The following is a 23906-nucleotide window of genomic DNA, read 5'->3' as shown; positions in this document are numbered from 1 at the left end:
ATTTCTGGATTTCATGCAATCAAGGAAAGCCTGAGCAACCATTCGCAAGATTTTGCTAATCGGCCCATTTCGAGTTTTCTTCTAAAAGTAGGTAAAGGTAAAGGTAAGTCCTTCTGAAGATCAAGGTATTTTTATGGTCATTTAACCTGGAGACAATGTAAGAAAAGAAGAATATTACATATTCTTAATTATTAAGTTCATATTAAGTTCAAGCATGGTGAGGCTCAAGAAAGTATTTGACTGAGAGTTTCCTTTGGATGGTTTTTTTTCACAGTGTGAAGTTGTGCTTGGTAGCCATGTCATTTGGTTCCGAAATGCTTCTGTTCCGATAGCTGGGTTTGTGTAAATCAATTGCTGTTCTCTTTGTCCACTTCAAGCCTAAAGGAGTGCCTTTATTTATTAATCTTGTTTTATTTATGACACTTGAATTGAACTTTACTAAACCAATAGCAATAGAAAAAAATGAATGGGTAAAGCAATAGATGCAATTTACATAGACTTCTGCAAAGCCTTTGATTCAGTGGTACACGACAAACTACTCTTAAAACTAAAATCTTACAGCACTTCCGGATCCCTGCACAAATGAATAACCGCATTCCTGTCAAACAGGCAACTAATAGTCAAAATAGGGAGAGACCTATCAAACCCTGTACCAGTTAACAGCAACATCCCCCAAGGCAACATCTTAGTCACACACACTTTATACTTTACATAATAACCTTTGTGATAATCTCAAAAGCAGCTGTGTCATCCCTTTTGTCTTAACTGTTCTTGCCTTCTGGCAGCTCTGCGCATGTGCGCACTGGGAACAGGCTCTTCCTGTTCCTCTGCCCTGCTGATGTCCGATTCTGGAGGCTCCAGACGCAGCACATAAGTCTCAGATGGCCCTGGCCCCCTGTCTGTTTCTGATGCAGAGCCCTCATCCGAGCCTCCCCCAGAGTCCAGAACTGACCCATGCTCCTCCCCAGCCTCCTCACTGTCTGACTCTGCTGCCAGCCCCTCAGGCCGCTGGTGGACCATAACAGCTTCAGCCCGGTCTACCCAATGCAAAGACAAAACATTGGCCCAGCATGGCATCAGCCCAGACCACTCAGTGCAAAAAGGGAACATGCCAACAGTTTGGGAAGTGGTGTCAAGCTGGCCATGCCCACTAATTTGGCCATGCCCAGTGATTGGCATCAAGCTGGCTACACCCACCTAGTTGGCCACACCCACCTAGTTGGCCACACCCATCCAGTGGGCCATGGCATGAGTGCCATCAAGCTGGCTACGCCCATCTAGTTGGCCACGCCCATCCAGTGGGCCATGGCATGAGTGGCATCAAGCTGGCTATGCCCACCTAGTTGGCCACACCCACCCAGTTGGCCATGCTCAGTGAGTGGCATCAAGCTGGCTATGCCCACCTAGTTGGCCATGCCCACCCAGTGGGCCATGGCATGAGTGGCATCAAGCTGGCTACGCCCACCCAGTTGGCCATGCTCAGTGAGTGGCGTCAAGCTGGCTACGCCCACCCAGTTGGCCACACCCACTTAGTTGGCCACACCCACCCAGTCACCACACCCACCCGGCCCCTCAAGGTCAACCACAGCCCTCATGCAGCCCTCAATGAAAGTGAGTTTGATACCCCTGTCCTAGGCCCTCTCTGGTAGATATGGGGAAGAGCAGACAAGGTTTGTGTGTGAACGTGGGGAAAAGTACAAGGGAAACTAAGAACCAAAGGGTTCAAGATGTTTCTGATAATTATCCAGTTGCTTCACGCACTGCAATTATTCGTGGAACTTGTAAGTCATGATTACTGAATATTTTTTTTCAAAAAAAAGAAAAGAAAAGATGACTCTCACATTATTCCTCAGGAGTTGCATTTGCCAACGGTCCTGCCTGGAAAGAGCAGAGAACTTTTACTATAAATGCTCTCCGCCAGTTGGGATTGGGGAAGAAAGACATGGAAAGTAAACTGCAAGAGGTGGCACATCAGCTGGTGGAGACCTTTGCGCGCACAAAGGGTAGGAATAGTTTGACAATGGTGATATGAAGTTTGGGATGAACTTGCAGGATTCAGGGTTTTGTTCTCCAATCATTCATTCATTCATTCGTTCATTCGGTTTAGAAATTGTGAGTGTTTCATCACTGGAGGCTTTCAAGAAGAGATTTGTTGTTAATTGCGAAGTTGTGTCCACAATGTTCCTCCAGGCCTTCCTGTCCTCTACCATCCCCTGGAGTCCATTTAAGTTCATGCTGACTGCTTTGATGACTCCATCCAGCCACCTCATTCTCTATCGTCCCTTTCTTTTCTTGCCCTCCATCATTCTTCTCCAACGAGTCCTTCCTTCTCCTTAGGTGGCCAAAGGATTTGAGTTTCATCTTCAGGATCTGGCCTTCTAAAGATCATTCCCAGCATTAGACTCTTCTCCAATGAGTCCTTCCTTCTCCTTAGGTGGCCAAAGGATTTGACTTTCATCTTCAGGATCTGGCCTTCTAAAGAGCAGTCAGGGTTGATCTCTTCTAGGGCTGACCGGATGGATCGCCTTGCAGTACAAGGGATTCGCAGGAGTCCTTCTCCAGCACCAGAGTTCAAAGGCCTCCATTCTTTGAAGAGACTGGACTGCCATTTGTCAGAAATGGTGTAGAGTCTCCTGCTTGGGTGGGTGGGGGCTTGGACTACATGACCTACAAAGTCCCTTCCAACTCTGTTAATCTGATCCAATCATGAGATCCTGCTCCTCCAAGCCGGCATGTTGTTAAAATGGTGATGTATAATTTCATTTACAGGGCAGCCAATGGATCCTTTACCATTCATCAATGCTTCAGTCTGTAATATGATTTGTGTCTTGAATTTTGGATACCGGTTTTCCCCTGAAGACACAAAGTTCCAGATGATATTAGAGTACATTAGTAATTATACAAAATTTGGGGGTTCCGCCTTCTTATTGGTGAGCAATCATTTTCTTATTGAGTCCCTTAGAACTTTCTAAGTCTCTTATTAGTACTATGCAGGCCAGTGACGTGAGGTCAGCTTTAGGCCTGGTGAGGCACTTTTTAGACTTGTGGACTTCAACTCCCAGAATTCCACAGCCAGGCATGCTCAGTTCCGATTTAAAGCGACAGCATTTGGTTCCACCACAAAACCGCGTTCGACTAAAACGCGCTCGACGAAATCGCGTAGCTGATGTCATCACAGGGCGACAACAGCGCGGAGACAGAAGCACGCTGTAAACGCTAAACCTAAAATTAACCCCTAAACCTAAACCTAACCCCCCTAAACCTAATCCTAAACCTAACCCTAAACCTAACCCTTAACCTAACCCTAAACCTAACCCTAAACCTAACCCTTAACCTAACCCTAAACCTAACCCTAACCCTTAACCTAACCCTAAACCTAACCCTAAACCTAACCCTTACCTTAACTTGAATCGGCTTGCTTTCAAAGTGTTATTTAAAGCGCCCTTCTTTCTCTGCGCTCGCTGTTGTCGCCCTGTTGATGACGTCAGCGACGCAGTTTAACCAGGCGCGCTTTAGTCGAGCGCGCTTTTGTCGTGCCACGCAGCATTTTTCCCCCTTGCAAAATAAGTTTTCCCATTTCTTTTCTTCTCCCTCCCCCTCCTTCCTCCCTCCCTCCCTCCCTCCCTCCCTCTCAAACAAACACAGAAGTTGTGTTGGATATATTTTCCAAAGGCTTGAAAGCAGCTCCTCTGCCATTCCCCTCCCCTTCCCCTGCTGCCTTCCGATCAAACGTTTTTAATTCCTCCCCCCTTCCCACACACGAACCTTTTTCCAGCTGTTTCAGAGACGATTTCAACTCTGCTTCTGCCTGCCCTGCCCTGCCCTCATGAAAGGCCAGAGCTCTGTCAGACTGAGCTAGTTGCTCCCAGAGAACTCTAAAAAGCCTCTAAAAATGCCCTCTACAGGAGGCGAGAGAATACGTGCCTCATTTGCATAAGGAATTCTTCGCATTTTAACCCTTGGTTATCTCTTAAAAGGCGAAAAATTCCTTATGCACAGGAGGCCCCTATTTCTCTGGCCTCCTCCTATGGTTAACACAAAGCACTGTTCCAAGTCACTGTGAATCTGGTAGCAACTACCTTGGCTTTAATTATTTTTAAAAAATTCTTTAAAATTCCCTTTCCTCATGACTGGTGAGGCCACGCCTCCCCTGCCTCTAGTGACTGCACGTCCCTGATGCAGACCACTGTACTAAAGTGGTTAACACATCTATGAAAGTAGACCAAAGTTTTAATTTATGCAGAAACATGAACTATATCCAGTTTGGAAGGGTCCATGTCAATTTGCCATGGCCAACTCATTGTGGCTAATTCACCACAGCCAACTTGCCACAGTCAACTCACTGAAGGACAATTCACTGCGGTACAAAAGTTGCACTAATACCAAAGCAATGGTGGAATAGATTCATTAAAGAAAGGATGAGAAAGAAGGACAGAATGAAATATGAATGGCAAAGATTAAAATAATTCTTTATTTGTTTTAAATAATTGAATAAAATTGTTCAATTGTCCCGTGGCAAGTTGGCCATGGCAACTTATCCTCCAGCGAGTTGGCCATGGTGAGTTGTCCCATTCCCAGTCTGGACGCCTTAATAGCAATAGCAATAGCAGTTAGACTTATATACCGCTTCATAGGGCTCCCAGCCCTCTCTAAGCAGTTTACAGAGTCAGCATATCGCCCCCACAGTCTGGGTCCTCATTTCACCCACCTCGGAAGGATGGAAGGCTGAGTCAACCATGAGCCGGTGAGATTAGAACCGCTGAACTGCAAATAACAGTCAGCTGAAGTGGCCTGCAGTACTGCATCCTAACCACTGCGCCACCTCGGCTCTATCTCATACAGATAGTCCTCGACCTACGACCACAATTGAGTCTAACATTTCTATTGTTAAGAGAGAGACATTTATCAAGTGAGTTTTGCTCCAGTTTACGACCTTTCTAGCTCCAGTTAAGTGAATCACCGCAGTTAAGTTAGCAATGTAGTCGTTACGTTAATCTAGCTTCCCCACTGACTTTGCTTGCCAGAAGGTCAAAAAAAGGGATTGAGACACTGCAACTGTCATAAATAGGAACCAGTTGCTAAAGTGTCTCTTTGATCATGAGACCATGGAGATGTTGCAACGAATGGTTGCACATCTGGAAAATGATCGGGTCACTTTTTTCCATGCCATTCTCGCTTTAAATGAACTGTTGTAAGTTGAGGACTACCTACATTACCTAACTCATCAGAGAACTGGTAGGGTTTCGTTTTTTTCCTTCTCCTGCAGCTCTATGAATTGTTTCCATGGCTAGTGAAACATATCCCAGGACCTCATCAGAAGATAGAAGCATCCATCCAGACAGGGAAATCAATTATAAAGGAAGAGGCAGAAAAACACAGCCAAGATTTGGCCCTGCGTCAGCCAAAGGATTTCCTGGATCTTTATCTTCTCCAGATAGGAAAGGTAAGGGAGTGGTGCGGTGGCCTAGAGGCGGAGCTCTCAGCCCACGATCAGGAGGCCGTGAGTTCGATCCTCTGGGCACAATGAGAATATACTGTATCGGCTGCAAACTCCGCATTGGCGACAGGAAAGGCATCTGGCCAGTAAGCACTCAGCTCCATTCAGTCGCCCTAATTCCACCATGATGCAAGGGATTACAGGATCATTAAAAGACAAAAAGAAAAAGAGGAAAGGTAAGGATCCCCCTGGGAATTTTAGTCACACCTGCTGGAATCCACAGATTTGTCAATTTGAAAACACCGAGAAGTGACTGTTTAATGTCATGACATGAGAATCGCACAATGATCAGATAATCTTCAGTGTGGCATGTACATGTTCAATAAGGATACAAATTTGGTTTGAGACTGGAACATTGCAGAGAACCGCAGAACGTTCTATTACTTCTCTACTCCATGTCAACCTGGTTCAGTGATTTCCTAAAGCTAATCTTTGATTTGGAAGCAACTCATCATCGCTCACGTGGTTTTCACTGCTGAAACAGTGCCGTGTTTCATAAACTATTTCTAGTACTGTATATAGGATTCACTTCTGGGAAATTAGACTTTATTTTAGATCAGAACAGCTGGATTGGCAAGGTCTAGAGAAAAAGTAGAAAGTTCCAGGTTCCATTCCATGAAAAATTAGATTTTGCACATACCAAATTCTAATTAAAAGAGCCAGTTCAGTGTAGAGATAAGGTTAGAAACTAGGAGACTTTGAGTTCTAGTCCCGCTTTAGAAACTCTGGGAAGCCCCCTCCCACTTGTAGTAGAATGAAACATTTTGGGAAATATTAAAAAGGCAGAATATTATATTTCCTTAAAGGGGAAATGGATAAACATGCTTTTAAAGACAGAAAGCAGACTCAGTCTTCCTTAATAGCCCCCAGCAGATATTTTGTGCCCATTAAGAAAGATTGGGCTAGTCTATTCAGAAACAAAAGACCTTCACCTCCAGCGATGGGATTAAAAATGTACATTCTCCCCCACCCTGCTTTCTGGCAGCTGGCTTCCGTGTCTATTCCTTCTCAGCCACTTCCCAGCTGAGGGTTGAACCAGGGAGATTTCTTCCAATTCAGGCAACGGCAAATCACTTCTGACATCTTGCTAAGAAAACCACCGGGATTTGTCAAGCACTCACCAAGAATAGCAATAGCAGTTAGACTTATATACCGCTTCATAGGGATTTCAGCCCTGTCTAAGTGGTTTACAGAGTCAGCATATCGCCCCCAACGACAATCCGGGTCCTCATTTTACCCACCTCGGAAGGATGGAAGGCTGAGTCAACCCTGAGCCGGTGAGATTTGAACAGCCGAACTGCAGAACTGCAGTCAGCTGAAGTAGCCTGCAGTGCTGCATTTAACCACTGCGCCACCTCGGCTCTTATCAAGACTGACTCAAGGCATCAAAGTAATACAGAAGTCTAACTAAAATCTCTCCTTTTGTTAGAAACAGAGTGAGCCCAACTCAACCTTCGATAGTGAAAACATGGCTCACTGCATTATGGAATTGTTTGTTGCTGGAACAGAAACCACAGGATGCTTCCTGAAATGGGCGTTGCTCCTCATGGCGATGTACCCAGATATCCAAGGTAAGTAAAAGGGTAGTTCTGGCTCATCTATGAAATAAGGCTAATCCCAGGTAGTCCTCGACTTACAACAATTCATTTGGTGATCAAATTTTGGGCTCAATTGTGGTCGTAAGTTGAGGGCTACATGTAGTTTAGTTTAGTTTAGTTTTAGTTTCATTTCATTTCATTTCATTTTAATTTATTTGTATGCCGCCCTTTTCCCTAAGGGGACTCAGGGCGGCTCACAACTCAAAAGGGAGGGGAAATACAAACCGAGTTACACAAGACATAAAAACCATACATAGTTAAAAGCACAACAATCATACCATTCGAAGTGGGGCAGCGAGTCTTTAGCCCCAGGCCTGTCGGAACAGCCAGGTTTTAAGGGCTGTGCGGAAGGCCTGGAGGGTGGTGAGGGTCCGAATCTCCACGGGGAGTTCGTTCCAGAGGGTCGGAGCAGCCACAGAGAAGGCTCTCCTCCGGGTTGTCACCAGTCGACACTGGCCGGCTGATGGAATTCGGAGGAGGCCTAGTCTGTGGGATCTAATTGGTCTAGTGGAGGTAATTGGCAGTAGGCGGTCTCTCAAGTACCCATTTTATTTTATTTATATGCCGCCCTATTCCCTAAAAGGGACTCAGGGCGGCGAACAACTCCAACGGGAAGGGGAACATGCAAATACAAAATAGACATTTAAAATAACCAACAACCACACCTGTCGAGAGGGGAAGGGAGCTCATCAACCCCAGGCCTGCCGGCACAGCCAGGTCTTAATGGCTTCCCGGAAAGCCAGGAGAGAGGTGAGGGTCCGAATCTCCGCGGGGAGTTCGTTCCAAAGGGCCGGAGCTGCGACAGAGAAGGCCCTCCCCCGGGTTGTAGCCAGATGGCATTGGCTGGTGGATGGAACCCGGAGGAGGCCGACCCTGTGCGATCTAATGGGTCTTTGGGAGGTAATTGGCAGCAGGCGGTCTCTCAAGTACCCAGGTCCAATACCATGAAGGGCTTTATAAGTTACGACTAGCACCTTGAAGCGTGTCTGGAGACCGATTGGAAGCCAGTGCAGCTCGCGAAGGATAGGTGTAACGTGGGTGTATCGAGGTACACCCACAATCGCTCACGCGGCTGCATTCTGGACAAGTTGAAGTCTCCGAATGCTGTTCAAGGGCTGCCCCATGTAGAGCGCATTGCAGTAAACTATCATAGAGATTAATGTCCCCTGTGTCCAGCCTTACCTTGAAGGATGCGACATAATATCTTCCAAGGAAATTCCCAATTCCAGGAGATCTCCCCTCCCATTTTTCTGAAGATCTCGGTGAGGTGATGGGAGTGGGGATCTTATGCGCCTTGTTCTTTCGGTACTGCTTAAGAAGATCATGCACAGTGACATTGTGCATTTGTAAAGGACCTCCCCTAACACCCTCTATAATAGTGTGGTTTATTTGAGCTCAAATGCAATATTACCCTTTTCTAACATTTCACCCAGATAAAGTCTACAAAGAAATGGAAACTATTTTGGGTCCCTCTGGCTCAATCTGTTATGAAGACCGGTGGAAACTACCTTACACTCAAGCCGTCCTTCATGAAATTATGCGTTCAAAATACTTCATGCTCTTTGGTTTCCCCAGGGAAACAGTGAAAAATGTGAATGTGTGTGGCGTTTCTATTCCAAAGGTAAGACAACAGATAACAGAATAACAGAGTTGGAAGGGTCATCTGGTGCAGCCCACCATCCAAGCAGGAGACCCGACACCATTTCTGACGGAAAGCAGTTCAGTTCTTCAATTAAAGCTTCTGGTGATGAAGATCCCATAACTTCTGAAGGCAACTTCTGATCCATGAGTTGATTGTTCTCCCCGTCAGAAATGTTTTTCCTGTTTCTAGTTTGAATTTCTCCTCGATCGGATTCCACCCATTATTCTTCATCTGGCCTTCTGGTGCTTTGGAAAACAGCTTGACTCCCTCCTAGAGGGCTGAAAGCCCTATAAAGCGGTATATAAGTCTACTGCTACTACTGCTATTGCTCCTCTCTGGCAGCTCCTGAAATATCAGAAGTTTGCTATTATGTCTCCCCTGGTCCTTCTCTGCACTAGGCTAGCCAGGCCCAGTTCCTGCAACTGTTCATCATATGTTTTAGCCTCCAGTCCCCTAGTCATCTTGGTTGCTCTTCTCTACATAGGTCGCACAGAGGTCTCTCTCTCTCTCCCTCTCCCTCCCTCTCTCTCTCTCCCTCCCTCCCTCTCCCTCCCCCCTCTCTCTGTGTTTCTCTCTCTCCCTCCCTCCCTCTCTCTCTCCCTCTCCCTCCCTCTCTCTCTCTCCCTCCCTCTCCCTCTCTCCCCCTCTCCATCTCCCTCCCTCCCTCTCCCTCATCCCCCCTCTCTGTGTTTCTCTCTCTTTTTTTCTCTCTCTGTCTCCATTGCTATTGCCAGGGGTGTGTGGGGCAGGGTCCGCGTCATAATGGGCTCCAGGAGGAGGAGGAGCCGAGGTGGCGCAGTGGTTAGAGTGCAGTACTGCAACCACTTCAGCTGACTGCTATCTGCAGTTCAGCGGTTCAAATCTCACCGGCTCAGGGTTGACTCAGCCTTCCATCCTTCCGAGGTGGGTGAAATGAGGACCCAGACTGTGGGGGGGGCGATATGCCGACTCTGTAAACCGGTTAGAGAGGGCTGAAAGCCCTATGAAGCGGTATATAAGTCTAACTGCTATTGCTATTGCTATCTTCCCATTGTGAACCTCGCTAAATTTCACTGTGCTGTGCAAAGTGCCGCGAGAGCAGTGAGCAGGCCATGGAGGCTGCAACAGTAGCGTCTTTGACCGCAGCCAGGTCGGGGGCAGTGCCTCGGGGCCAAGAGCAGGTTGCGCATCTCCCTGAGCAACCGAGGCATGTCCAGCACCAAGAAGGGCTGGGAGAAGCACTCATGAGACCCAGCAAAAGATTAGGCACCGAAGAATCAGCTCTGGCCGCTTCTCTCTGTTGCAGTGCTTCCCGCATGCAGCTTATAGCTTTGAGGCTGAAGCAGCGGGAGGTGAGGGCTGCCTTGAGTACAAATGTACTGCAGCGAGTCTCGATCCCCTGCCATCGCCCTTAACTTCTCAGGCCAGGCGAGGAGTGACTGGGAGGGGAGGTGGGCCAGCCAGTGGTGGCATCAGCCGGTTCAGTTAGGGAGCCACAGCAGAGGGATGAAAAAGCCACATGTGGCTCCAGAGCCACTGGTTGCCGACCCCTGGGCTAAGATGAGTGTAATCCAAGGCTAAAATTGAGTTGGCTCAGCCTTGTCAATTGTCTTCCTACAGGGAACTTTCATTCTTGCAAATTTCCGTTCAGTTCTTCATGATCCCAAGCAATGGGAGAATCCCAAAGAATTCAACCCAAATAATTTTTTGGACAAAGAGGGAAATTTTACGAAGAAAGTAGAATTTCTGCCATTTGGGACAGGTAAACACTGAATCATTTTTCTAGTGGTTAGAAAGAGGATTGAGGAGAAAGCGGTGGGACATCCTTATTTTTTTTTTAAAAAATGTTTTATTTTGTTTGTACAAACTTCACATCTTTGCCATACATTACATTTTTTTACATATCTGTTGTGATTTTTTTTATCTATACAGGTAAGTCTTTTGTAACTATAGCTTTATATATTTGTGCATTTACATTATTTCATACATTTTTTTCATTCTATATATAATAATCTATATATTCTATATATAACAATTTTTACTACATTTAAGTTGTTTTGTATAATATTTATTTGGTATAGTCTATCTCATATTTCTATATTTTAATCATTTTCCGGTTTTGTAGTTGTCTATTGATTTGTTAATCATTCTTCCTTTCTTTTTGGCTTTCCTGCTCTCCTCCCCTTTCCTCTAGCCAATTGTACAATAAATCCCATATGGAGTAATATTCTGATTCTTCTTTCTCTCTTAGTTCTTTTGTGAGCCTATCCATCTCTGCACATTCCAATATTTTTTTTTAATTACATTTTCTTCTGTTGGTGTATAATTATTTTTCCAGTTTTGAGCGAATGTAATTCTCGCTGCCATAATTATGTATAGAATTAAGTATCTAATATTTTTCTCATAATTTCCTTTTATAATTCCTAACAAAACTAATTCAGGGTTTAGTGCAATTTGATGTTTAGTAATCTGCTCTAACCAATCTCTAATATTTTTCCAATACATTTTCGCAGCTGTGCACGTCCACCACATATGGTAGTATGTTCCATGTTGTTGGTTGCATTTCCAACAGATAGGTGAACACTCCGGGAACATTTTCACAATTCTCGCTGGTGGAAGGTGCCATCTGTAGAACATCTTGTGCATGTTTTCTCTATATGCCGTTGCCATCATTAATTTGAAATGTATTTCCCAAATTTTTCCCATTCCGCCAATTCTATACCAGACCCAAAATTTATTGCCCATTTTATCATCGTTTCTTTCACCTTTTCTTCTTCCATTTTGAATTTTAATAAATAGTGATATATATTTTTAATCAATTTTTCTTTGGTTCCCTGTAGAATTTTATCCAGCTCTTGCAGCTCCGTATAGAATCCATCCCTTTCCCTGTCTTTTTTATACCTTGCCTGTATTTGTAAATAGGGCCACCAGTCTATATCTATTCCTTCGTCTTTCAATTCTTGCCTTGTTTTCAGTCTTTCTTGATTGTCTAATACATCCTTATATCTTATTATCTTGTTTATGTCCAATACATTCGGGTATATCAGAGCTTCCATGGTGGATAGCCAGACTGGGATTTTGTTGTAGCGTTTTGTTTTGATTTTCAATCAAGTTTGTAGTAGAGCTTTTCTAATTAGATGTTTTTTTTGAAATAGCTATGAATTTTGTCTTTCCCATCCCCGATGAAGGCGTGCCAACCCAGTTCCAAATTATAACCTTCTATTGTTAGTAATCTTCTGTTTTTTTAGATTGATCCAGTCCCTTATCCAGGTGAGAGACGCTGCTTGATAATAAAACTCCCAATCGGGAAGTCCAATTTCTCCTCTTTCTCTACTGTCCTGTAGTAATTTTAATTTAATTCATGGGTTTTTTTCTCTGAACAAATAAAATATGCAATTAATTTGTTTAAATCTATAAAAAAAAGTTTTTCCCTAGGCTAATAAATAACACTTGAAATAAAAATAAAATTTTTGGTAGTATATTCATTTTAACGATGGCAATTCTTCCCATTAATGGAATTTGTAGTTTCCTCCAATTTTCCAGATCTTTCTTAATTTTCTGAATCATTTTAACGTAATTATCTTCCCTAATTGTTGAGCATTTCCCTGTCAGCCAAATTCCTAAATATTTTCTTTTTTTTTTTTACTATTTGCATTCCCATGTTTCCCTCTAATTCTTGCTCTTGTTTTTTGGTGAAATTCTTCGTGATGATCTTTGTTTTGTTCTTATTAATTTTAAGTCCCGATATCTTACCAAATTCCTCTATTTTTTGAATTAATTTAATTCCTGATTTTAATGGATCCTCTAATATGAATACCATATCGTCCGCAAATGCCTGTGCTTTATATTCCTCTTTTAAATTTTTAATCCTTTTATTTCTTGATTGTTTCTAATTTCTGTTAGTAGAACTTCCACTTAATTTAAGAACTGCACTTAACAAATGTGGTGAGAAAAGTTCTCACTTAACAACATACATTTTGGGCTCAGTTGTGGCCACACCTGTATATTATATACTTATTATATGTGGCAAGACAGGACAATTATTCTTCACTCAATGCTGCCCCAGCAAGCAAAAAGGTTGAAGACACCCAGACAGAGTTCTCATCCAGTACCAAAGTCCACAATTGAATAGCCTGATTTTTGCCCTGTTTTATAGCAATAGCAATAGCAATAGCAGTTAGACTTATATACCGCTTCATAGGGCTTTCAGCCCTCTCTAAGCGGTTTACAGAGTCAGCATATCACCCCCAACAACAATCCGGGTCCTCATTTTACCCACCTCGGAAGGATGGAAGGCTGAGTCAACCTTGAGCTGGTGAGATTTGAACCGCTGAACTGCCGAACTAGCAGTCAGCTGAAATAGCCTGCAGTGCTGCATTTAACCACTGCGCCACCTCGGCTCTCTTTATTTTAAAAAGTGACATTGCACACTGTTTTTCCAGTGTAAGGTTAGTGATCATGTGCCCAGGCAATTGATTTTTCTCCCAGCTGAACAGTAAACAGTCCAGTAAATAAATGGATTTTTCAGGTGTATTATTAGCTCAAGCAAACAGATTGAAAAGCATCCCTTAACCCCTTGTCTGAAATGCTATGAAGTCTCCTACTTGAGCAGAGGTGTTCTGTCCTCACTACATGTTAGTTTTGTGGTCCACCGACAGCCGGCAGAGCTGGCAGCAGAGTCGGACAGTGAGGAGGTTGGGGAGAAACATGGGCCAGTCCTGGACTCGGGGGAGGCTCGGATGAGGACTCTGCGTCAGAGGCAGAGAGGAGGCTAGGGCCATCTGAGAGTTATGTGCTGCCCCCGGGAGCCTCTGGAGTCTGACATCAGCGAGGCAGAAGAACAGTGGGAGCCTGTTCCCAGGGTGCACATGCGCAGAACTGCCAGAAGGCAAGAACAATTAAGGAAAAAAAGGGTGAGTCAGGAGTAAGGCTTGGAGATGATTGGTCCCTCCCATAAGACATAAAAGAGGACAAACGGACGTGAGCCTTTGCAGGAACCAATGAGTTCATACAGTTGGGTCAAGCTCTGAGAAGTCCTGTCTGACTCTGTGCTACTTTTGGCCTTGCAAAACTAATTGGCAATGAGGTCTCTGGCAGCGTTTCAAAGGAGATAAAGGCGGGTGCTTATCAACATTACCCTGAAAGACTGTGTCAACTCAAGCAAACATCTGTCGGAATCTTCACAGACTGTTTGTGAATCATTACGGGCAGTGAATGACCATAATTCATAACCGTCTAAATAAAAGAGGGTTTTGGGGGGGGGACAGAAGTCCATCTTGGATTTATTTATTTATTTTAGTCTTCCGTATCTTTGCCCTTGATCAATGTCTCTCAGTAATGGATCTAATTTGCCCCTTTCTGTTTTTCTAATATTTCCTTTGCAGGAGCTCGTATCTGTTTGGGGGAACACTTAGCCAGACATGAGTCTTTCCTTTTGTTTACCAACCTGCTGAGAAGCTTCAAATTGCAGCTGCCGGAAGGAGTGAAAGAACTCAACCAGGAACCTCTAATAGGAATTACCTTACATCCTCAACCTTTTAAAATCTGTGCCATTCCTCATTGCCGGTCATCCTTAAATAGATGAAAATGAATATGGGGTGAAGAGCCAAGGTGACGCAGTGGTTAAATGCAGCACTGCAGGCTGACTGCTAGATCAGCAGTTCAGCGGTTCAAATCTCACCGGCTCAGGGTTGACTCAGCCTTCCATCCTTCCGAGGTGGGTAAAATGAGGACCCAGATTGTTGTTGGGGGCAATATGCTGACTCTGTAAACCGCTTAGAGAGGGCTGAAAGCCCTATGAAGCGGTATATAAAAATCTGCTATTGCTATAAAAAAAATCTGCTATTGCTATATCACTGATGTGGCCTTTAAAATGATTTCTTGGTCATTCCCTTTCCTTCTGTGGGATGTTCTGACTTAACTTGCACACTACTCAAGCTTCCTCTGTTTTAAAGCAGTGTTTCTCAACCTTCATTGTTTTAAGACAGGTGGACTTCAGTTCCCAGAATTCCACATTGCTGGCTGGGGTATTCTGAGAGTTGAAGTTGTGGGAAGTCCCCTGCCTTCCTAGAAACATTGTCCTAATGATTTTCTGATCTGTCTGAAATCAGATTTGTCACGCAACTCTTGCTTGTTTTTGTTTCCAGGGAATGAATTTGGACAGAAGAAGGGAGTGGGGCAGTTTTGATAGGAGGTATCGAAGATGGAAGGGTTATATCCCAGGGAATAGCAAAGGGTCAATGCAGTGATTGCTCTGGAGGTCCTCCGGAGGCCAGAAACAGCCCCGTTTTTGGACTTCCGGTAATTCCAGTAGTCCCATTTTTCACCCTCCCAGAGTCTCCCCTCCACTTACCTGGCATGTTGAACGGGGCGTGTGGAGACTCCTGGGAGGGGACGGGCAGGGTGGGCGTGGCCAGCCAGTCTTTGCAAAATTAACATCCAGTTCGTTCGAACCGGTGCGAACCGGCTGAATCCCACTTCGGCATTACCTTGATACTTTTGTCCTTAAACAACCCTGTCTCCCACCTTCCTGATTTGACATAACATTCATTTTGTAATATTCAAGGATTCAACAGAGCCTTTCTATCTTTCTTCAGAAAGAGCCGAGAATACTATACAAATTGTGAGAGTTGCCCCACTGGCTGTCTTGTTAAAGAAAACCCAAATTCAAGTGCTTTTTACGATGAAAAACCAGATAAATCTTCCCAGTAAACAAATCATGTCCCAAACCTTGGATGCGCTGCGTCTTTCTTGGGGTGCTTGTCCAAGTTCACATCGGTTCACCAGGGTTAGCAGAGGGTAACCCAGGAGATTTAAAAAAAACTGGACAGACATTAAACCAGGTTGATGTAAGGTCTCCTGCCTAGAGCAGATTTATCCAGATGCAATGGAGACAAAACCTGGAAATCTAGACAACCAGATGGATTTTTTATTTCCCTTCTGTTTTTCAAAATGAAATAAAGAAAGGAATCGTACATGTTAAATATCTTCAACTATTCAACGTCAGGTGAAGCGCCAGAAATGTTCCCACATCTCAGATCCAGGATCCGAAGCTGACTTCTGGCTGATCATTGTGAAGATGACTTTGAATGTCAAGAAAAGATGACATCCGTGAACATAAAGATCCAGTGTTCAATTTGGAGATTTTCTTTTATATGCACCTGGATTCTGAAGCGTTTAAAGGTTATTTTTTAGCGGGGCATCTAATGTTCCATTGTGGGCAATGCAAACTGCCAAGTTATTCATAGAACATGGAACATGTTAGACCTCTCTTCTAATCCAACCTCCCTGGAAACCCTATATCATTCCAGACAAATGGCTGTCCAATCTCTTCTTAAAAACCTCCTGTCAACCCTGAAGCTGACCTGACTGAAGCCATTTTGGAGGCTTCAGTGTTGCGACACTGGAGCGGAGGGATAGGGGAATAGAGATAGCTGGGGCTTTATAGCCAAAACAAAATACTTTCTCTTGGAAACCAAGGACATTCTCCCACCTGGTCAGAGGAAGGAGGAGTGATCTCACTAGGCAACAAGACTGCACCTTGATTGGACCATGAAACTGTTTGTTTGGGAAGTGGGGGAAACTTTTACTTTTAATTAAGTGAAAATCAAGGGAATCCGTTTTCACCAGAACTGTGCCGATATAATAAATCCAAATAAAACTATTCTTTGAAGAATCTACCTACCTCGGAGTTTTGTTTGCTGTCGGTATATTACTAGGAACCCTGACACCTCCAGTGTTGGAGCACCCACAACTTTGGGAGGCAAGCTGAGCCAAGGTGGCGCAGTGGCTAGGGTGCAGTACTGCAGGCCACTTCAGCTGACTCTTATCTGCAGTTCAGCGGTTCAAATCTCACCGGCTCAAGGTTGACTCAGCCTTCCATCCTTCCGAGGTGGGTGAAATGAGGACCCAGACTGTGGGGGCAATTTGCTGACTCTGTAAACCGCTTAGAGAGGGCTGAAAGCCCTATGAAGCGGTATATAAGTCTAACTGCTATTGCTATTGCTATGTTCTACTGATTAATCATTCTCACTGTCAGGAAATTCCTCATGTCCCAGGATAATGTTATAGGATCCAATCCGGGCCAGTCACTGGGACCAGAGTTTTCGAGTTTTCAGACTCCTTCCTGCTGGGACTCTTCAGGGAATATCTCTCTAGCAGAGTTTGTGTCGTTTTGTGTGCTGTGTTTATATAGTGCCTGGTGTATGTGGCTTTTTAGATGTTGGTTGAGGTGTTGATGGCTGGCTTTTAAGTCATCAGCTGTCATTTGCTTGTGCTGCCCAGCCCTTGCCTTCTAGGTAAACTTGATAAAGGTAAAGGCTCCTCTCATGCATATGTGTTAGTCGTTCCCAACTCTAGGGGGTGGCGCTCATCACCGTTTCAAAGCCAAAGAGCCAGCGCTGTTCAAAGACGTCTCTGTGGTCGTGTGGCTGACATAATTAAATAGCGAAGGTGCATGGAATGATGTTACATTCTCAGCCAAGGGTGGTCCCTATTCTTCAGGGGTGGGGCCAGCCAGTGGTGGGATTTGGAAGTTCTCCAAATTGGCCATAATGTTAGCTATGGGTTATCCCGTACACCGTGTGTGTGTATAAATATACCCTATATCAGGGGTGAAATCCAGCAGGTTCTGACAGATTCTGGAGAACCGGCAGCAGAAATTTTGAGTAGTTCAGAGAACTGGCAAATGCCACCTCCTGCTGGCCCCAGAGTCAGGTGGGAATGAAGATTTTGCAGTATCCTTCCCCTGCTATGTCTATCAAGTCACACCCACCAAGCCATACCATGCCCACCAAGCCACATTCCCAGAACTGGTAGTAAAAAAACTTGAATTTCACCACTGGGGCTGTATGTGTGTGTGTGTGTGCATGAGAGAGAGACAGAGAGACAGAGAGACAGAGAGAGACAGAGACAGAGACAGAGAGAAAGAGACAGAGAGACAGAGAGAGACAGAGACAGAGAGACAGAGAGAGACAAAGAGAGACAGAGACAGAGACACAGAGACAGAGACACAGAAACAGAGATTTTGCATGTATTTACAGGATTCCTGCACATTTCTGAGATGATGGGAGAAGGTTGAAGGGAAGAGGCATTCGTTAAACCTAGTAGAAGCTTCTCAGTTGCTTAACTGTCGCATGAAAGCCTGCGTAAAGGAGAATTTGAGAAAGGACCTAAGCTCAAAGTTTTAGACGTTTAAACTTTAGAAAAGTTTAAAAAGCAGTATGTTGTGACATCTGGTGTTATACGTGAATATTACATCAGGAGGCTCTCAAGTCTGGATTTAAATAAACAAGATAGGGCAGCATAACAGAGTTGGAAGGGACCTTGGAGGTCTTCTAGTCCAACCCCCTGCTCAAGCAGGAGACCCTATATCATTCCAGACAAGTGGCTGTCCAGTCTCTTCTTAAAAATCTCCAGTGATGTAGCACCCCTAACTTCTGGAGGAAAGCGTTCCACTGGTTAATTGTTCTCACAGTTAGGAAATTTCTCCTTAGTTCTAGGTTGCTCCTCTCCTTGATTAGTTTCCATCTGAAGGGACCTGGTGACAGGAATCAATCTAACCTTTGCTATTTGCTTCTGTTAAGAATTACTTGTGCTATTTTGCTACTGTTCGGAATTGTTTATTAGGAATTTAATTTAATTTGTCAAGCATGTATACGTGTTCTGACCCCCCTCTCCGTACACCAAAGCATACCAAGACAAAGATACTGCAAGGATTTATTAATACGCAGACGACACCTTGGCAGCAATCTAGCACTGACTAGACCTTGGCAGCAATCCAGCCTGCCAAGACAGCCCCGATAGCTTCTCCAGCTCTAGTAAACATGTTGATTCCTGCGACGAGCATGTGGAAAGTCATTCGTTTTATAGTCTTGAGAGGAGCCTAATTATCTGAGTTCAATTATCTCCTGTAACTGCGTAACTGTTCTTTACGCCTATTAGCCCTCCGTTGCCTGGCATCCAGGACCAACTCCCTAGTCTCCTCCCCACTGCTCCAATGCATGACGTCAGGATCACACTCCCTTGTCTCCTCCCCACTGCTCCAAGGCTTGACTTCGGGAGCACGCTCCCTTTGGCTTTCACCGCGGCTCCATGCCTCAGGCGACTCCTGGTGACCAACCAGCCTCTCTGATCCCTGCTCAGAGTCGGAACCCTGTCCAGGGTCCTCCACATCTTCCAGAGCCGACTCAGAGGGCCACCCGCTGTCAGAGTCTGGTGGCAGCTCCAACGGCTCCTGCTGGGCCACAACATATAAGATAACAGATATAAGTATAAACATGATTGTGAACCCAGGAAATGGGTATGAATAAATCGGGACAGTAGGGCAGAGATGGTAGACATGTTGGTGAGCTTATGCATGCCCCTTACAGAGCTCTTAGGAACAGGGTGAGGTTGACAGTCTAAGGTTGAAGTTTTGGGGGTTTGGGGATGAAACTACAGAGTCAGGTAGAGCATTCCAGGTGTTGCCCACTCTGTTGCTGAAGTCGCATTTTCTGCAATCGAGTTTGGAGCGGTTTACATTAAGTTTGTACCTATTTTGTGCTCGTGTATTCTTGCGGTTGAAGCTGAAATAGTTGTTGACAGGTAGGACATTGTAGCAGATAATTTTGGGTTCTATGCTCAGGTCAGATCAAAGGTGGTGTAGTTCTAAGTTGTCTAAGTTGTCTAAGCTCTAGGCTGGAATACTGCAATGTGCTCTACATGGGGCTGCCCTTGAAGTGCATCCGGCGGCTGCAGTTAGTCCAGAATGCGGCCGCGCGAGTGATAGTGGGCGCACCGCGGTTCGCCCACATAACACCCATCCTCCGCGAGCTGCACTGGCTACCTGTTGATCTCCGGGTGCGCTTCAGGGTCCTGTTGACCACCTTTAAAGCCCTTCATGGTAGTGGATCTGAGTACTTGAGAGACCGCCTTCTGCCGATTACCTCCCTCCGACCGATAAGATCGCACAGACTGGGCCTCCTCCGAATCCCATCTGCCAGTCAATGCCGACTGGCGACTACACGGAGGAGAGCCTTTTCTGTTGCAGCTCCGACCCTGTGGAACGATCTCCCCGTTGAGATACGCACCCTCACCACCGTCCAGGCCTTCCACGCAGCCCTTAAGACCTGGCTATCCCAACAGGCCTGGGGATAAGTCTTCGATTTGCCCCACCCGAGTGTGAATGTTGAATGCAAGTTGTGTTTTTATTATTTTATTTATTTTGTGCACATATTGTTTGTTTTGAATTTCACCCCCCCCCCCTAATGATTGTAAGCTGCCCTGAGTCCCCTCAGGGAAAAGGGCGGCCTATAAATCCAAATAAACTAAAAACTAAACTAAACTAAAATTTCAAGCCTGGTGGTACAAGGGATTCTGTTGTTAATTCTGTATCCCTTGCTTACAAGAATTGCAACCTTTGCTATCTGCTTCCTTGCTTCTGTTGCTCTTCAAAACTACGCACAACCTTGGAGAGTAAATAAGAAAGAACAAAATAGTTACCCAGGAACATCCTGCTCCATAGGCAACAGGGGCAGAGGATCACAAACACACAAGGCTACAAGGGATGCTGTGTAAGATAACAAAAGCATGGACAGGGCATGGACAAAGAATGCTCCACGTGATGAAAGAAAGAAATGTCCTTCTGGGTTCAGCTCCAAGTGGGGGAAAAGACACTGGAGACATGGAGACTGCTTAGAAAGATGGTTTATTGTTGGACAGGGCCACATGGCTTGAGGCCTGGACAGAAAAGGTGATCACATGCTTCAATGTTGGTGGAGAAGAAGGGAAGGGCTGAAGGAGGGGCTTGCTAGGCTTTTTATACCCTGTTTGGTCCCACCTCTCTGTTTCCTGTTCCTGTGTAAGAAGTGTATTCTGATTGGTTGTCAGACTCCCATGGGGCCATGCAGGGGCTACTCTCTAGGCTGTGTTTTGAATCCAGGTATGGATGAGTTCTCAGACGCCATGTGGCTAGTTGAGTAAAGAGCCAATATTATCATGCTTTAATCCCATCCCCTCTGGGGCTGCAATGGAGAAGTCTTTATTATGTAAAAGTGGCTAGTCTGGCCTTCTCAATGGCCCATTAACAGTGGGGATGGGCAGGAAGCTACAGGCAACTATTCTGTCTTTTAAAGCATGTTTCTTTATTTTCACATCCAGAGAAATATTCTGCCTTTTCAATATTTCCTAGGATATTTCATTTTTCTGGGAGAGGGCTGGATGATAACTTTCCACACATGGATAAGGGGGACATGGGCAAGGCATTGCCCACATTAAGGAACTGATTGGCTACAAGTGGGTATAAGATGTTGGGGTCACACTCTTCTTGGGTGCGGCTTTTTCAGGCGATCCTCTAGTGAAGATTCTGCGCGGTTTGGCAAACCCCCAAATTACACTCCTGGATGGGCCCACTCAACTCACCCCTCCTGCCCTGCCCCTCTCAGGGGTCTTCACGTGTCCCGTTTTGGATGACAGGTAAGTGCAGGGCCTGGATGGAGGCTTGGAGAAGTTGTTTTCACCCTCCCGGAGGCTCAACAAAAGCCTCCAGAGCCTAGGGAGGGCAAAATGCCCCCACTGCTATGGTGCAGGGAGGCAATAGCATTTAGCATTTAGACTTATATACCGCTTCATAGGGCTTTCAGCCCTCTCTAAGCGGTTTACAGAGTCAGCATATCGCCCCCACAGTCTGGGTCCTCATTTCACCCACCTCGGAAGGATGGAAGGCTGAGTCAACCTTGAGCCGGTGAGATTAGAACCGCTGAACTGCAGATAACAGTCAGCTGAAGTGGCCTGCAGTACTGCACCCTAACCACTGCGCCACCTCGGCTCTAGGCAATTAGGTCACACCCACCATGGCCATGCCCACCCAACAACTGGGTAGAGAACCCATTACTACAATTTTTGAAGCCCACCCCTGGGCTTTTTCCTTGCATGCTTGTTGTCTATATGCCATGGAATAAGCCCACCCAGGTCTTTTTTTTTGTACAAATAAAAGCTGTTATTTTCCAAGCCTCTTCCTGAGTCTCTCTCTCTCTCTCTTTGGCCTTCTGATGACTCATACCCTTTGATACCCCTTGCAGGCAGCTGGACATTTGCATCCTTTGAGAGAGTCCTTGATGCAACTTGGAGGTCTACCTGTGTCCTCGGGGTCACCAGAGTGGTGCAAATGGGCATGGGGCCTTCTTGGAACTGTTGAAAGGATTCCTGTGTTGTAGCCTGGAGATAGATGAGGTCGTATCATATATATTTTTTTAATCATTTTATTGACATTTATAGGCCGCCCTTTTCCCTAAAGGGACTCAGGGCGGCTTACATTTCATAGGAGGGGAGTGTAAGACAGGACACAAAAGAAATGTGAATAAAGGAAAATAACCAATAAAACACAACATTCATTCGACATTCGGGCGGGGCGAGATTAGGATCTTATCCCCAGGCCTGACAGGATAGCCAGATCTTGAGGGCTGTGCGGAAGGTCTGGACGGTGGTGAGGGTGCGAATCTCCACGGGGAGATCGTTCCAAAGCGTCGGAGCTGCAACCGAGAAGGCTCTCCTCCGCGTAGTCGCCAGTCGGCACTGACTGGCGGATGGAATTCGAAGGAGGCCTACTCTATGCGATCTGATGGGACAAAGGGAGGTAATTGGCAGAAGGCGGTCTCTCAAATAGTCAGATCCACTACCATGAAGGGCTTTATGAATGGTGAGTAGCACCTTGAAGCGTATCCCTCCCCTTCTGTTCAGGCTGTTCAGTTCTGACATAGACGGCATCTTTGACTAGCTGTCTGCAAGGAGTATTCATCTTTCCATTCCTTACCATCCACTCAGAGCTGGACACTTCTATGAGAAGCGAAACATCTTCAAAGAAAGACCAGAAGGTCCAGTTGCCTCTTGAAAAAAGAACCTTTGGGACTGCTGGCTGATATTTAAGTGATCGTCTGCGAGGACGCCAAGATCCCTCTCACAGTTACTGCCAGGGGTGGGCTGATGGGGGTTCGCACGGGTTCAGGCAATCCTCTAGCGAAGGTTTTGCATGGTTCGGAGGATCCCCAAATCCCACTCCCGGCTGGCCCCTCCCATCCCATCCCACCCACCCTCACCCTGCCCCTCCCCTTGCAGGAGTCTCCATGCGGCCTATTCATCATGCCAGAAAAGTGCAGGGCCCGTATGGAGGTTCGGGGAGAGGGGGAACGGGCCAATGGGAGGTTCTGAAAGTCCAGAAACTGGCCCAGTCTGGCCTCTGGAGCCCAGGGGAAGCAGTTTCCGCCATCCTCGAGGAAAGCCTCTGGAGCCTGGGGAGGGTGAATCCCCCCTCCCACTGTGGTGCAGGAGGCTGACTAGGCCACGCCCACCATGACCATGTGCTAAGTCCTCGACCTGCGACCGGTCCTAAAGTCCTCGACTTACGACTGACAGCCGGCAACAGCCAAACCACGCCTGATTGGCAAAAGCGCGGCTGGCTGAGCGTGGGCTGCCAGGAGCACTCCCATTGGTCGCCCTGCTTGACAACTCCGTATAAATAGCGGTCAAACAGGGCGAGGTGCTGAATTCCGCTTGTATATAGTTCTTGCTCTGTTTGCAATAAACCGCTGTTCAACTTACCTCAGTCGCCTCATGTCTCGTCCATCCTTCGATCTTTTACACCATGCCCCCCCCCGCAATGGGGCAGTGAATCCATTGCTGTAATTTTTGAAGCCCACCCCTGCTCAGGCTTCACCTAATCTGCATCTGTACATTTGATTCTTCTTGCTTAAGTGTAAAACCTTATTTTTCTCTGCATTCATTTTGTTAGATAGGGCCCAGTGTTCAAGTCTGCCAAGATCCATCTGTACCCTGATAAGGAGTCGAGCTCTGTAGCTCAATAGTTAACACATCTGCCTAAGAGGCAATAGAGCACAGGTTCGATTCCCAGCAAGGGTATGGCTAGCTGATGAGAGCTAAATAGCTTGAAATAGATCTATACTAGTCTCCCTTTATTTATTTATCAGCACAAATATAACAAATGTAACAAAAAGGCAACAGTAAAAAATATTGGGTTTCTGTCTGGATGGTCTCTTGTGATGAGCCGAAGGACAGAGAATGGAAGTGTGATCTTCCTCCCATATTTGGGAATACCAGGGGTTGTGACTTTAAATATATACTTTTCACCCTGGCCTGGCTGATAAGGAGTCGAGCTCTGTAGCTCAATAGTTAACACATCTGCCTAAGAGGCAATAGA

General features: G+C 45.7%; 1 protein-coding gene across 2 annotated transcripts in view; it reads left to right on the top strand.

The window, feature by feature from the left end:
* The window catches only part of LOC116513843 (cytochrome P450 2C29-like), a 19392-nt gene extending 2997 nt beyond the window's left edge, over positions 1-16395 (top strand). The window contains exons 2-9 of one of the 2 annotated variants that reach the window (XM_032225098.1): positions 1-103; positions 1854-2003; positions 2770-2930; positions 5267-5443; positions 6927-7068; positions 8529-8716; positions 10337-10478; positions 14101-14399. The exon at positions 1-103 is cut by the window's left edge and continues 60 nt beyond it. In XM_032225098.1, the coding sequence (XP_032080989.1) occupies positions 1-103; positions 1854-2003; positions 2770-2930; positions 5267-5443; positions 6927-7068; positions 8529-8716; positions 10337-10478; positions 14101-14300 (1263 nt within the window). In that variant the 3' untranslated portion in view covers positions 14301-14399. Of the gene's footprint in view, positions 104-1853; positions 2004-2769; positions 2931-5266; positions 5444-6926; positions 7069-8528; positions 8717-10336; positions 10479-14100; positions 14400-15722 lie in introns of those variants that run through there. The other variant, XM_032225097.1, reaches the window with a different exon arrangement.
* The last annotated feature ends 7511 nt before the right edge of the window (positions 16396-23906 follow it).

This window comes from Thamnophis elegans, chromosome 10, assembly GCF_009769535.1.
Source record: "Thamnophis elegans isolate rThaEle1 chromosome 10, rThaEle1.pri, whole genome shotgun sequence".
Lineage (NCBI taxonomy): Eukaryota > Metazoa > Chordata > Lepidosauria > Squamata > Colubridae > Thamnophis > Thamnophis elegans.
This window is presented reverse-complemented; position numbering and strand designations above follow the sequence as displayed.